This window comes from Pelophylax lessonae (assembly GCF_965119305.1).
Source record: "Pelophylax lessonae genome assembly, chromosome: 1".
In the NCBI taxonomy this organism is placed as follows: Eukaryota; Metazoa; Chordata; class Amphibia; order Anura; family Ranidae; genus Pelophylax; species Pelophylax lessonae.
The window spans coordinates 840,881,113-840,895,270 of record NC_138768.1 but is presented as its reverse complement, the minus strand read 5'-3'; the positions used below and the strand labels follow the sequence as shown (position 1 = coordinate 840,895,270).

The 14,158-nt window shown below is 42.4% G+C and overlaps 1 protein-coding gene across 1 annotated transcript in view; it reads right to left on the bottom strand.

Annotated features, from left to right (window-relative positions):
• GFRA4 (GDNF family receptor alpha 4) overlaps positions 1-14,158 on the bottom strand; it is a 727,205-nt gene that overhangs the window by 48,121 nt on the left and 664,926 nt on the right. Inside the window, exon 5 of the mRNA XM_082258679.1 lies at positions 185-530. Within this exon, the coding sequence (XP_082114805.1) occupies positions 185-530 (346 nt within the window). The remainder of the gene's footprint in view (positions 1-184; positions 531-14,158) is intronic.

Genomic DNA, 14,158 nt, shown 5'->3' with positions numbered 1-14,158 from the left:
AATTGTTTCAAGAGGCTCAAGGTTCCATCTTCAACATCTGGAAAATAAACTAAGCTTCAAGTACTTATTTTTAAGTTCTAGCTATACAACGAAAACATCTGTGGTACCTGTGAGGTCTGTAAGCCAGAGCAACTGATAAGGAAAACAGACAATATAACTTAAACTACAAGACAGAAACACGTACCTGCAGATGTAATCACCCTTGCAGGCATCCAGCGGGGTCAGGCAATTTGGCTTCTCTTTCGACTCATAGGAACATGCCGGGACAATGGTTTGTCTTCTGCGTTCGGCACAAGCTGTGTCTTCGCATGGACAGAAGAGCAGTTCATTAGTGTATTCTGCAGGAACCCGGTCAAAGAACTTCCTCAAGGCCTTGTGGCATTTGGAGCGATTGCAAGCATCATTCCGTGTGGTGGTGCGTATACACAACCCGACGTACTCCGTCCGTAACTTCTGGCAGGTGGCGTCCACGTTACAGGCTTTGGCAGCATCCAGACAACGGTTCACTTGTGTGACTTCATTCTCAGAGCCTAGGAAAGATGTGACACTTGTAAGCAAAACCGGCTTTAAACAAAAACACATTAAAGCTGATCAAAAAATTAGTACATCTATAGCAAGAAAAATGAAGTAGTAATTTGTATTTTTAGAACATTTAGATAGAAAGTAAGGAGAGATTCAAAATTTTACAGCTATCACAGGAAATATTTTATTAGGGACAATTTTGTATAATCACTCATCCTAGGGAGATTTCCTCTCACTTTTTTTTGTGTCTCCAAGACAGATAGCAAGGGGAAACCCGGACCCATTAGGTACCTTCTCCATTCTTAAGCAAAGCAAAATGTTTTGGCTGGAGTTTCATTTTAACGTAACCTGTAATTTTTTTTATGGATGGAGTAATGAAAAGATTGAATCCCCCATCAAGTTTTTACTACTGTTTGGTCACTACTAGAAAGATTCATTCTCTTTATTTGTCCTGGTGATATATGTAACCTTTACTTAAATTGAAAAAAAAATTGAGTTTTCAGCAGAACAGAAATTGAGAAATATTGAAAAGGGGACACTTGTTCTGGTGACAACTGTCCTAGAGATGATTTTCTCTCACTTCCTGATGTATCTTGAGGACAGGAAGTGAAATCTCTCAAAACGTTGCCTTTACAGAGATGCTATACATATCACATGCCAAATATGGAACAGAGGACTGTAAAGCCTCGTACACACGCGTCGAAAATCGGCAGGGAATTTTCATCCGACGACCGATCTGCCGATTTTTGGCTTGTTAGTATGATGCTTCCGACAACCGACTCTGACTTTTCGGCCGAAAAAAATCTGGTGTGCAGGCTTTAAAATTTTTGTCCGCCGTCAAAACACGGCCGATTTTCGTGCAGTCAGTACAGATTTCGACAGGGAAAAATCTTATGATCAAGTCTGGGCATGCTCAGAGAAGAAAGAACACAAAGAAAGCAAACCAACACATGACATCACTTCTAAAGTAGATTTCTGTTGGGCGAGAAAATTCGTGTGCAGTCTAGACACATTCCAACCAACAAAACACCACTCTGGACAAAAGACGGACGGTCGGTCGGCCGATAATCGTTGCGTGTGTACTAGGCTTAAGACTGGCAACCAATGGAGACTACTCCGAGATGTTGCCTTGTCCATTGCTACCTATGGTTGTGAAAGTTGAATTATAAAAATGTGGACAGAAAGAAAATTGACATATTTGAGATATGGTGCTAAAGAAGGATCCTGTGCATTCCATGTACAGCAAAAATAACAAACAAGGAAATAATGGAGTGCATAATACTAGTTTTACTGGATGGCAAAACTACAAAACTAAAGACAAACAGCAAAGTTAGAGCCGCTCAACGTCCAAAATATGTTTATTGATCAGAGACAGGTACCGCCCTCCGGCTCCTCTTACATGATTTAGTCCTTTAGAAGCTTAGTCATAGGGTCACAAACTATTTGGATCCAGCATTCTTCGGACAGTGAAGTGGTGGGAATCGGCTTCAGAGCAGAGTGGCTGGGATTGTTTGCAGTAAGGCTCACCTATGTCAGACATGTCACCCAATCAAGATTCAAATTTATTGGAGAAATCAATTTTGCTTAGATTGGTTACTGACAAAAATAAGGCCGCTCACCAAAGAAAACGATGGTTAGACAACATAAACACTGACACCAGTCAGAACATAAAACCACTAAAAGAAGCAACACTAGATCAGAAAACATGAAGACGGAGCTGGTCCACAGAATCATCAAGAGTTGTACAGAGTCACCGGCATCATCGTCATCCTCATCACACTTTAGGGATAATGAGAGCATTATCAAAGCACACTATATAGATTTGAGTTGAACCATGGTCAACTTCTCATAACACTGCTATCACGTGCTACACAAGCCTGCTAAGATGCGAATAAGCTCAAAGGATGTGCAAGTAGAAAGGACAGTGGGAAGCAGGAAGGAGCTGCACCATGGAGAAAGGTGACCATGCCAAATTCCTCTTTTTGCCATAACTGCAAGGCCAAACAAGCTATAAAGGTAAAGCAGGGTACACACTAGTAGAAAATCTGCTGAAAATTTCCGCCTGATGTGAAATCGTCCGATTTCCGCCTAGTGTGTACACAACTTTCAGCATCCGATGCCGACATTTTCAATGAAAAAAAAGGGAGGGACAAACACCAAAATGTTTTTCATCCGTCCCCAGACAACCGATTTTTGTTTAATGTGTATGCAGTAAGTCCGTGAAAAATCGGATACGAAAGACCGCGCATGATCTGAAGTTGCTGACGACCCGGAAGTCTAGGAACAAATGTGCCAAAAAAAATTAAAATCGGATGAGAAATTTTGTGAACATTTATGCACTGTCGACTAAAAACGGTAATGAACGCTGAGAAGACAGAGAAAAATCGGAGGATATTTCGTCCCATTTTTGTCAAGTGTGTACGGCCCTTAACAGTGTCAGGTTGTCGGCAGCAGTGAATGAGGAAGCCTATTATTAGAGATAAGTTTGCAACCAGCCCAATCTTTTTGCTGCTGCTTGCTCCACCATCCTTACTTGACTTACTTTATTAAATGTTGGTGGAAATGGCAAATGTTGTATTATATCTACAAAAAGACACTAATTAAACAAATAGATAATATTAAAAGATAGTGTTAGGAAGGACATGCCAGCATGTAGAACAGTACCTCAGGATGAATTCCTATGTGCAGACGGAGGCCAGCACATAGTCTCACAAGTGCACATAGAGGGCATAATTGCGACCTTGCAAACATACGGGCACATCTGTCACCAATGCTGGCGTCAGGCAGACTATTTGAACTGAACCTTTACTCTGGTCCAGTGCTGTCTTTTTCTACAGCATTCCCATGAGACCTATGGTCTGTTATCTGTATCTGATTAGCAGTTACTGACCCAGCCTACCTTTGCTACTCTTGACCTCCACCTGCACTGACCCTGGCTTTTGCCTTTATTTACCCTTATGCCTGTTCCTTCTGCCATTGATATGGTCACCTCTTACCGACTCTGGCTTGCATCCTGACTACGCTTTAGTCTTTGTAATTGTACTCAATCTGATTGCCTGCTCTTGACCTGGCTTGTCTGACTCTGTTGCTTCTCCCCCTTCCCACCACTGACTGCCTACCTGTGGCCCAGCCAGTTCTTGCTTATTAACTGTTCGCTGACCAGCCCATCTCTGCTGGCCCACTGGGTTTCCGTTGGTCTCCTGCCTGCTTTCTAGCCAGTGTTCACTGATCATCTGCTTGTCACCTAGTGGGTGTCCTGTTGTGGCCTGTTGTCCAGCCTGACTCTGCTACGGATCAGATGCTCTTCTCAGCTCCGTTGCTGGCAAGAACTACCTGGCACTTGTGCAACTCCACGCTCTCGTAAAACCTGTTCACTCTACCACGGGCCTAAAGCCTGAGGTGTAAGAGAGGTCCTCCCCATCACTCCAGACTCATTGACTAAGTGATAGATAGATAGATAGATAGATAGATAGATAGATAGATAGATAGATAGATAGATAGATAGATAGATAGATAGATAGATAGATAGATAGATAGATAGATAGATAGATAGATAGATAGATAGATAGATAGATAGATAGACAGATAGACAGATAAATTGATAGATAATATTACCAAAAGTATTGGGACACCTGCTTTTACACACACATGAAATTTAATGGCCTCCCAGTCTTATTCCGTAGGGTTCAATATTGAGTTGGCCCACCCTTTGCAGCTATAACAGCTTCAACTCTTCTGGGAAGGCTGTCCACAAGGTTTAGGGGTGTGTCTATGGGAATGTTTGACCATTCTTCCAGAAGCGCATTTGTGAGGTCAGACGCTGATGTTGGAGACAAGGCCTGGCTCGCAGTCTGCGCTCTAATTCATCCCAAAAGTGTTCTATCAGGTTGAGGTCAGGACTCTGTGCAGGCCTTTAACCTCCCTGGCGGTATGATTATGTCAGGAATTATGTACCAAAAGCGGTACAATTTTTTGCATGGAAATTTGGCGTTATGTATTATAGGCCTATAATTCTTAGTAATTACTGACTTAAACCTGACCAAAACAAGACTCTAGTAGACATCCCAGATGTGATAAATTTGAATTATAATCTAATCAATAATATAATTTTGTGCAGGCCAGTCAATTTCCTCCACCCCAAACTCGCTCATTCTCGTCTTTATGGACCTTGCTTTGTGCACTGGTCCAAATCATTTGGTGGAGGGGGGAATATGGTGGTGCTTTGTGCACTGGTGCACAGTCATGTTGGAACATGGCCATCCCCAAACTGTTCCCACAAAGTTGGGAGCATGAAATTGTCCAAAATGTCTTGGTATGCTGATGCCTTAGGAGTTCCTTTCACTGGAACTAAGGGACCAAGCCCAACCCCTGAAAAATAACCCCTCATCATATGCCTCCCTCCACCAAATGATCTGGATCAGTGCACAAAGCAAGGTCTCTGCTCTAATTAATCCCAAAGGTGTTCTATCGGGTTGAGGTCAGGACTCTGTGCAGGCCAGTCAAGTTCCTCCGTCCCAAACTTGCTCATCCATGTCTTTATGGACCTTGCTTTGTGCACTGGTCCAAATCATTTGGTGGAGGGGGGATTATGGTGTGGGGTTGTTTTTCAGGGGTTGGGCTTGGCCCCTTAATTCCAGTGAAGGGAACTTTAAGACATCAGCATACCAAGACATTTTGGACAATTTTATGCTCCCAACTTTGTGGGAACAGTTTGTGGATGGCCCCTTCTTCTTCCAACATGACTGCGCACCTGAAAAGACAAGAACTCACTGCTCAAGGTGGTGTAATTGCCTGATGACTCACACCGGTGCATGCCCGGCTCGCCTCCGTGAAAACTTGATGAAGGAAAAGGAATTGGCAGCACTCCAGGTTGAGTCAAAATCCAGATTTATTGACTGGACATCCAAATATGACAATCGTGACAAGGTATATACCTTATCACGATTGTCATATTTGGATGTCCAGTCAATAAATCTGCATTTTGACTCAACCTGGAGTGCTGCCAATTCCTTTTCCTTTATCATGACTGCGCACCAGTGCACAAAGCAAGGTCCATAAAGAGGAACTTGGTTGGCCTGCACAGAGTCTGACATCAACCCGGCAGAACACCTTTAGGATAAATTAGAGTGGAGACTGTGAGCCAAGCCTTCTCTCCAACATCAGTGCCTGACCTCACAAATGAACTTCTGGAAGAATGGTCAAACATTCCCATAGACACACTCCTAAACCTTGTGAACAGCCTTCCCAGAAGAGTTGAAGCTGTTATAGCTGCAAAGGGTGGGCTAACTCAGTATTGAGCCCTACGGACTAAGACTGGGATGGTATTAAAGTTCACGTGTGTGTAAAGGCAGGCGTCCCAATAGTTTTGGTAATATAGTATAGATAGATAGATAATGTATGTATAGAAAGATAAGGAGATAGTGATACAGAAATAAATGTAATAAACAGACAGAAATATAATAAGATAATCTAGATAGATAGACTGACAGATACATACTACACATGGAGATAACTTTTGATATCTAGTTTGGTTGGCTTTGCTCTTTAGGAGCACTCAACGTTATAATGTTAGAGCCCACACAGGCACAATTCCGATGTGAAATGTTGCATGGTAAAGTCATTAAAGAGCCACAGTCTCAGCATGTTGGGAAGTCTAGCCGTAGCATGGAACAATTCTGATTTTCGCATGAAATCTAATCATTTATGTCTCCTGCGAATCCTTTCCTTGAGCAAGCCCCAAGAAGCGGGGACAGCTGGTCACTTAATATCTTCATCCATCATCCAGAGAGTTTCTTAGTACCTGCTCTTCCATGTGTTGCCTGAAAGGCAGTGTTCGCAGTGCATAAATCTCGCGCCTCTTGCGTAACAGGGTTGCACATGAGGCTCCCAACATCCTCCGGGGGACCAGGCAGGATAATTGAAGGCAGGTGTTACATAGACAAGTGCTACAAGGATCTTGGCTGACTTTGTATGTTAAGGTTGATCTCATACCGATGTTTGCTTCTCCGGCTCGTTGGGTGGTTTGCCGATCTCTCTGGAGGCCCCGTGCCAGAATCGTTCTGGACTCCGACTTCTTGGGATTTATTGGGCTCCCTTCCTGTCAGAGCTGCTCCGTCTCTTCCAGCAGACGATGATATTCCACATGGACAAAATGAAATGTCATTATTCATCTGCCAGGCCTCGTCCAAGAACAGCTCGGAAAACGTTTGCTTAACTCCAGCAGAATTAGAATCATATCTAACGTTAGGAGTAGGGTTTGCTCCTTATAATGTATAGACTGGACAGGGATGTCTATAGAGAGTCCATTATACAGGGAGAGAGGAACAGAAAAAAGACAGATACACAAAAAGATAGATATTTTTAGTTAGACCGGTAGGTGAATTTTATGTGATGAGGACCTCAAGTGGTATTAAACCAAAAAACAAAAATATATTATATTGCAGCCCGAGATGTATAGTAACTAAGTAGAACTACTTCACTACTGTACTTAAGTACGGAAAGGCGGTATCTGTACTTTCCTAGAGTAGAATTTTTTTCTCCTACTTCCACTTTTACTTCACTACATTTTTTCAATGATTTCAATACTTCTACTCCGTTATTTTTTTTTTGTGCTGCGTAGTTACTCGTTACAATTATAAAAATTACCACTGCCAGAACAGTAGATGGCAGGTTTCATGAAGCTCAAAACATGTGTATTATCAGCGCATACGAAAATAAAAGCTACTGTATGTATAAATAAAAGCTGCATTTGAAATAATAAAAAACAATATGATGTTCAATCTTTTGACTTCTTTCTTTAATAATTATATAACACAGCACTTGTACTTTTACTTTCAGTACTTGAGTAGCAAAATTTAAAAAAAAACTACTTGCAATACTTAAGTACAAAAAATGTTGAATACTTTAGTACTTCTACTCAAGTCACTTTTTGATAGAGCACTTGTACTTTTACTCAAGTATGGGTTTCGAGTACTTTATACAACTCTGATTGCAGCTTACTAGTCCTTAGATATGGTGGCTAGATTCGTTTTTTTTTTTTTTTCAGGATTTTGTTACAATATATTTTCACTTGGTGATCCAGCCAGTAACAAACTTCCTGTCCTAGAGTGTCTCCACTCTGGATGAAGGAGCAACAGAGACATCTTTGAACAGCAGCATTGCCAACCTGGGGGGGGGGGGGGGGGGGGGGTAGTGCTAGACATGCGTGAAAATTTAGATGGATTTGGATAAGAAATGAAAGCTGAGCTCCAGCTAACACTCTTTAACCAGTTCTGGACCAGAAGGATTTGCCCCCTTAACCACTTTAGCCCCGGAAGGATTTGCCCCCTTCCTGATCTGGCCCTATTTTGCGATTTGGCACTGCTTTACTTTAACGGACAATTGCGTGGTCGTGCGACACTGTACCCAAACTAAATTTACGTCCTTTTTTTCCCACAAACAGAGCTTTCTTTTGGTGGTATTTGATCACCTGTGCGATTTTTATTTTTTGCGCTATAAACAAAAAAAGAGCGACAATTCTGAAAAAAAAAACATATTTTCACATTCTGCTATATGACATTCCTCCCCAAAAAAATTTAAAATCTAAAATTTTCATCCTTTTAGGGCAATTTGTATTCTACTACATATTTTTGGTAAAAAAGAAAATCGCAATAAGCGCATTTTGATTGTTTTTTCGCAAAAGTTATCGCTTCTACAAACTAGGGGAAAGATGTATGTCATTTTTATTTATTTATTTTTTGTTAATAGTAATGGTGGCGATCTGCGATTATGACTGCGACATTGCGGCGGACAGATCGGACCCCTAACTGACATTTTTTACACTTTTGGGGGGACCAGTGACATTACTACAGTAATCAGTGCTAAAACATATGCACTGTTACTGTAATAATGACACCGGCAGGGAAGCAGTTAACCTAGGGGTAATCAAAGGGTGAGCCTAGGGGAGTGTTTTATAACTGTATGGGGGAGGGACTTGTGAAATGACCACAGAGACCTGAGATCCTATATAAAAGGATCACAGGCGCTCTGTGTTCATCCCAGAGAGAACAACGGTCTGCTGTGTTTACAACAGCTGACTGTCCTTTTCTCTCAGCAGGGAGTGATCGCAGGTGCCCGGCGGCAATCGCGCCCGTCGGTCCCGTGGATCTGCATCTCCACTGCCTAGTGGGGGCGGGAGCACGCCGCCAGCAGCACACGCTCGCACTCCAGCACCACGCGCGCGACTGATGTAGGGCTACGTCATTTCACGCAGCCAAGCCAGCCCGCCGCAGTAAAACTGCGGCGGGCGGTCGGCAAGTGCTTAAGCAGTTACGCCACCATTTTATCCCCCTTTAGGGATAAAGGTTTTACATAAATGAATAAAGTCTGACCATTCTAACCATCTGACCATGGTTTGTCTCAACCCTGTAACTGCCAATTTTGCTAGGCAGCTTGGTCTGATAAAAAAAATTAACCAGTGAAAATAAAGGAAGTTAAAAAATATTAAACTCAGATCACCAGGTAAAAATAAAGGGAAATTATCCTAAAAAAAAAGATAACTAATGCAGCCACCATGTCTAAGAATTGGTAAGCTGAAATATAACACATTTTTGTTTTTTGATTTAATACCACTTTAAGTTGACATTTCTGTACTGCCAACATAGGCCATGGCAGCACATAGCCAACTATACATTGTGTCGTTGACATCCCTAACAAAAATAAAAGTTTCCAGATTACCCGAGTCCTCATTTCCGAGTCACTTCAGATCTTGTGTATTTTTATTGGAGGAAGTGCCTACTGTGCATTATTTTATATGGTCCCCCAGGCAACTTTGGCTGCAACACTAACCTGCAATCTGGAGCTGTCTCATGAAGTAGCTTATCTCTGCCACAAGATATCCTCAGTCTTATGGGATGAATGGCCCCCAGAATCACTCAACGCAGAAGACTGAGAGCATACAGTGAGGGCAAGACTTCATGGGTCCACCACATGTGCAGACCACATCCGTGCCACTGCAGAGGATGGCAGAGCCTGAAAAGAGGTTAAGAGGGTCCTGCAGCATCACCTAACCGGCCTTAAGACATCTGAAAAAGGTGAACTGCAAGCAGGCCAAGCTTTTTCCTGCGGATCTAGCCATTGCATAGTTGCCAACATTTAAAAAAAATTTCCAGGGACACTTTGCAGCACAGATATCAATTACCACACCCACTTCCCTGAAGCTCCGCCCACTCTGCATAATTAATCTCGCCTACTTATCAGATTAGAGAGTCTACTCAATATAGAGAGAATTACAGGAAATTAAAAAGGGAATTTCAAACTTAAGGCCACAGTAGCAGAGTTGGAAAAGGTCTCCCATTCAGCTGCGCTACTTCTGCGTAACATTTATGGGCAGCCCGATTAACGGGCGCTTCCAGGGACAATATAAATTACCTGGAACAGGCTCCTATTTGCAGGGACTGTCCCTGGAAAAAAGGGACAGTTGGCAAGTATGCCATTGGATCTAGGTAACCCACAGCAGGGAGCATACTTTTTTTTCGCGCCCCAAAATCTGGGGTGCCATCGTACTTTGTCAATGGGATACTAGCCAGCTAATTGGGGTTACTGGAGGCTCATTACTGGGAAAATAGATTTTTCATGTGTATTTGTTTGAGTTTACCCTATGCAACACAGCTAGGGCTAGAGTTATCTTCTTGCCCTATCAGTCCAAATGTCTTGTGCAGCCAATGCTCTATGTGTAATTATCTATCGACATATATGTCTGGAGGCTGGGCCTCCATTGGATCGGGGAGCTCCCAGAAGAAGAACAATGGAAAGTTCTATGTGCTGTGCACAGTGAAAAGTGTATGGAAAGCCCGCAGTAAGGCTGTGCATTATTAACCCAGCGTGCACCCTTAGGACAGTGACCAGATGCTTGATGTTATTGCTTCACTGTTCCTTAATCTGCTCTAAAGTTTGCCTCCAAATTGTATTGCTGAGTCTGAGCCTTCCTATGAGGATAATGTCATTACATTTTAGCTGCCATACTGAGAGACTATCACCATGCTCCCGTTGTTTAACCCTCAGTACCAAGGAGTCTTTGTACCATGGCTGCAAATTAATAGAGCCCACAGGTAATGGGGGAGCAGAGAACATTTTTGGAAGTGTATGAGACATGGGGGCCACAGTACATCAGAAGAAAGGGTGACACAGATAGACAGATAGATAGATAGATAGATAGATAGATAGATAGATAGATAGATAGATAGATAGATAGATAGATAGATAGATAGATAGATAGATAGATAGATAGATAGATAGATAGATAGATAGATAGATAGATAGATAGATAGATAGACAGATAGACAGATAGACAGACAGATAGACAGATAGACAGATAGACAGATAGATAGATAGATAGATAGATAGATAGATAGATAGATAGATAGATAGATAGATAGATAGATAGATAGATAGATAGATAGATACACTATATTGTCAAAAGTATTGGGACGCCTGCCTTTACACGCACATGAAATTTAGTGGCATCCCAGTCTTAGTCCGTAGGGTTCAATATTGAGTTGGCCCACCCTTTACAGCTATAACCGCTTCAACTCTTCTGGGAAGGCTGTCCACAAGGTTTAGGAGTGTATCTATGGGAATGTTTGACCATTCTTCCAGAAGCGCATTTGTGAGGTCAGGCACTGATGTTGGATAAGAAGGCCTAGCTGGCAGTCTCCACTCTAGTACATTCCGAAGGTGTTCTATCGGGTTGAGGTCAGGACTCTGTGCAGGCCTTTAACCTCCCTGGCGGTATGATTATGTCAGGAATTATGTACCAAAAGCGGTACAATTTTTTGCATGGAAATTTGGCGTTATGTATTATAGGCCTATAATTCTTAGTAATTACTGACTTAAACCTGACCAAAACAAGACTCTAGTAGACATCCCAGATGTGATAAATTTGAAACACAAACGCATGAATTATAATCTAATCAATAATATAATTTTATTATATAATATATAATATAATATATATATATATATATATATATATATATATATATATATATATATATGTATATATATATATATATGTATATATATATATATATATATATATATATATATATAATAAAATATATAATAATATATTATTGATTAGATTATAATTCATGCGTTATATATTATATGTTATATATATGTGTGTATATATATATATATATATATATATATATATGTGTGTGTGTGTGTGTGTATATATATATATATAATATAAATGTTATGTGTTTGTGTTTTGTGCAACATTTGAATTTCCCTCTCAGTTTCGCTCCCATGCACCATTGCTGCTGCAGGGAACGGAACCAGGAAGTCATCAGACCGACGGACGAGCGGCCAGGATCTCGGCTGGCGATCACAGCAATGGGAGATCTCCCATCGCTGGATCGCAAGGAGAAGGTAATAGTCAAACATTCCCATAGACACACTCCTAAACCTTCTGGACAGCCTTCCCAGAGGAGTTAAAACTGTTAATGCTGCGAAGGGTGGGCCAACTCAATATTGAACCCTCGGATTAAGACTGGGATGCTATTAAAGTTCATGTGTGTGTAAAGGCAAGCGTCCCAATCCTTTTGACAATATAGTTTAGATAGAGACAGACAGAGAAACAGACAGACAGACAGACAGACAGACAGAATAAAAATACCAGATTTTCAAAATTAAATGCAGGGAAACCCAACTAACAATTTAAATGACACACAGAGTGCGGAGCTGAGGAGTATGGAACTGTTATGCTCACCCCTAACGCAGGTGGTCCAACGCCATAGCTGGCGTTCTTCACCTATAGCAGCCCCCTTTCCCATAAGGCAAGCAGGCCTACCGGTACTTGGATGCCCTCTGGGTCTTATACACAATGCTATAGTGCCTGGCCACCATGCTGGGGCAGGCGCAAACTGAGCACAGCAAACAGGTTCTTGCAGGTTGGTAGACAAGCAGAGTGGTTCAATGACAGTCCAGGTACATGGCAGGCAAGTTTCATAATGGTCAGGGTCAATCCAGAGTCAAAATTCAGGCAGAGTTCAGAGAGTAGTCAATATCCGATCCAAATTCACAAATAGGGGAATCCAAATAGCGGAGCAGGACAGACAGACAGAGAGCTTGTGCTTATTACAATGCTATCACAAGCATGAGAATGCAGGCTTGGCTGGCTTAAATCAGGTTTGGTCTCCACCCAGAGACTGACCACATCCATCACCTTGCAGGCAGATAGAATATATCTCAACCCAAGTAGTAGGAATTACATGGAGAGCAGAAGTCAGGAGTACTACTAGAAAGATGAAAAAGGAAAGGCAGCATATATGTGCCACACATGCGCAATTGCCTATATAGGCCAGCAGCACCATTTTGGGATAGCCAAGGCACCTGTGCAGTGAAACATTTACAATTCACTGCCTCATGGAAAGGATATGCCAAGTCCTCAAAACAGGGACTGTCCTGGGAAAATGGATGAATGGTAACCAGGTAGATGGAGAGACTCCTAACATTCCCTGAGGTAAGATAATGGCACTGTCATTATTCTTTGCACTGTGTACTGAGTCTACCTTTCCCTCTCTCTTCTATCTAGGCTGGCTGGTTAGATACAGAATAAAAAGAAGTCTGATTTCAGACACATCTCCTCATGTGGAATCCAGATGTCTGTAATGTTATGAAGCTGCAGCGATCACTGATCCGCTAGGACCTCTTCAGTCTTCCGTTAGCACTTGATTGAGAAACATGGTATGTTCCATCTCATTGACCGCCATATTAACTTTACATAGGAAAGGCCGCCATGACTGCGCCATTAATCATGATCAAAGGGTCTGTTTTATACAGCCCAATATTATCCAGGAAAATAGCGAGTTTATAATGAGAAAAATAGCTCTCTCTACAATCTGTTTCTCCCCGCTGTAGTAGGCTGCTATGATGAGAATACAAATCTCTTATTCTGGGAGCTAACTACATATATTACAATGTGATTGTACAATCTCTTTTAGGCCCCATTCACACTAGCCTCCCGCGTTTGCTTTATTTAAACGCAGATTCATTTATTTTGGGAATAAACAAATTTTATGATTCCCAGATCTAGTTCTGTGTTTAACCACTTCCATACCGAGTCATGTAAAATGACGTCGGCAAAGTGGTTGTCTAGATCCGGGCCGCCGTCATATGACGTCGGCCCGTCCTAGCTGCTACTGCGCGCCCCCGGCGGCGCGCAGCGGCGCGATCAGGGATGAGGCTCGTCCCTCTGACATAGCCCATCCCTGATCAAGGTAAACAGCCAATAGAAATTGACTGTTTACCACGTGATCGGCTGTGTCAATCACAGCCGATCACATGAGCGGCTCCAGCACGAGCCGCTCGTTTTCTCTCTGCAATGCGCTCCCCCGGGGGCGCGCAGAGCAGCGATCGGGGACGAGGCTCGTCCCTCGGACAGAGTCGATCCCCGATCTAGGTAAAGAGCCAATGAAATTGGCTCTTTACCACGTGACCGGCTGTGTCCAATCACAGCCGGTCACAAATGTCAACAGAGAACACGGTAACTAGCTGTCACCATGTTCTCCTCCTCACACACTGATCCTGTGTGAGGAGGAGATTGTGGTAACAGCTAGTTACCAACTACAGTGCACCCCAAACACACTGATTG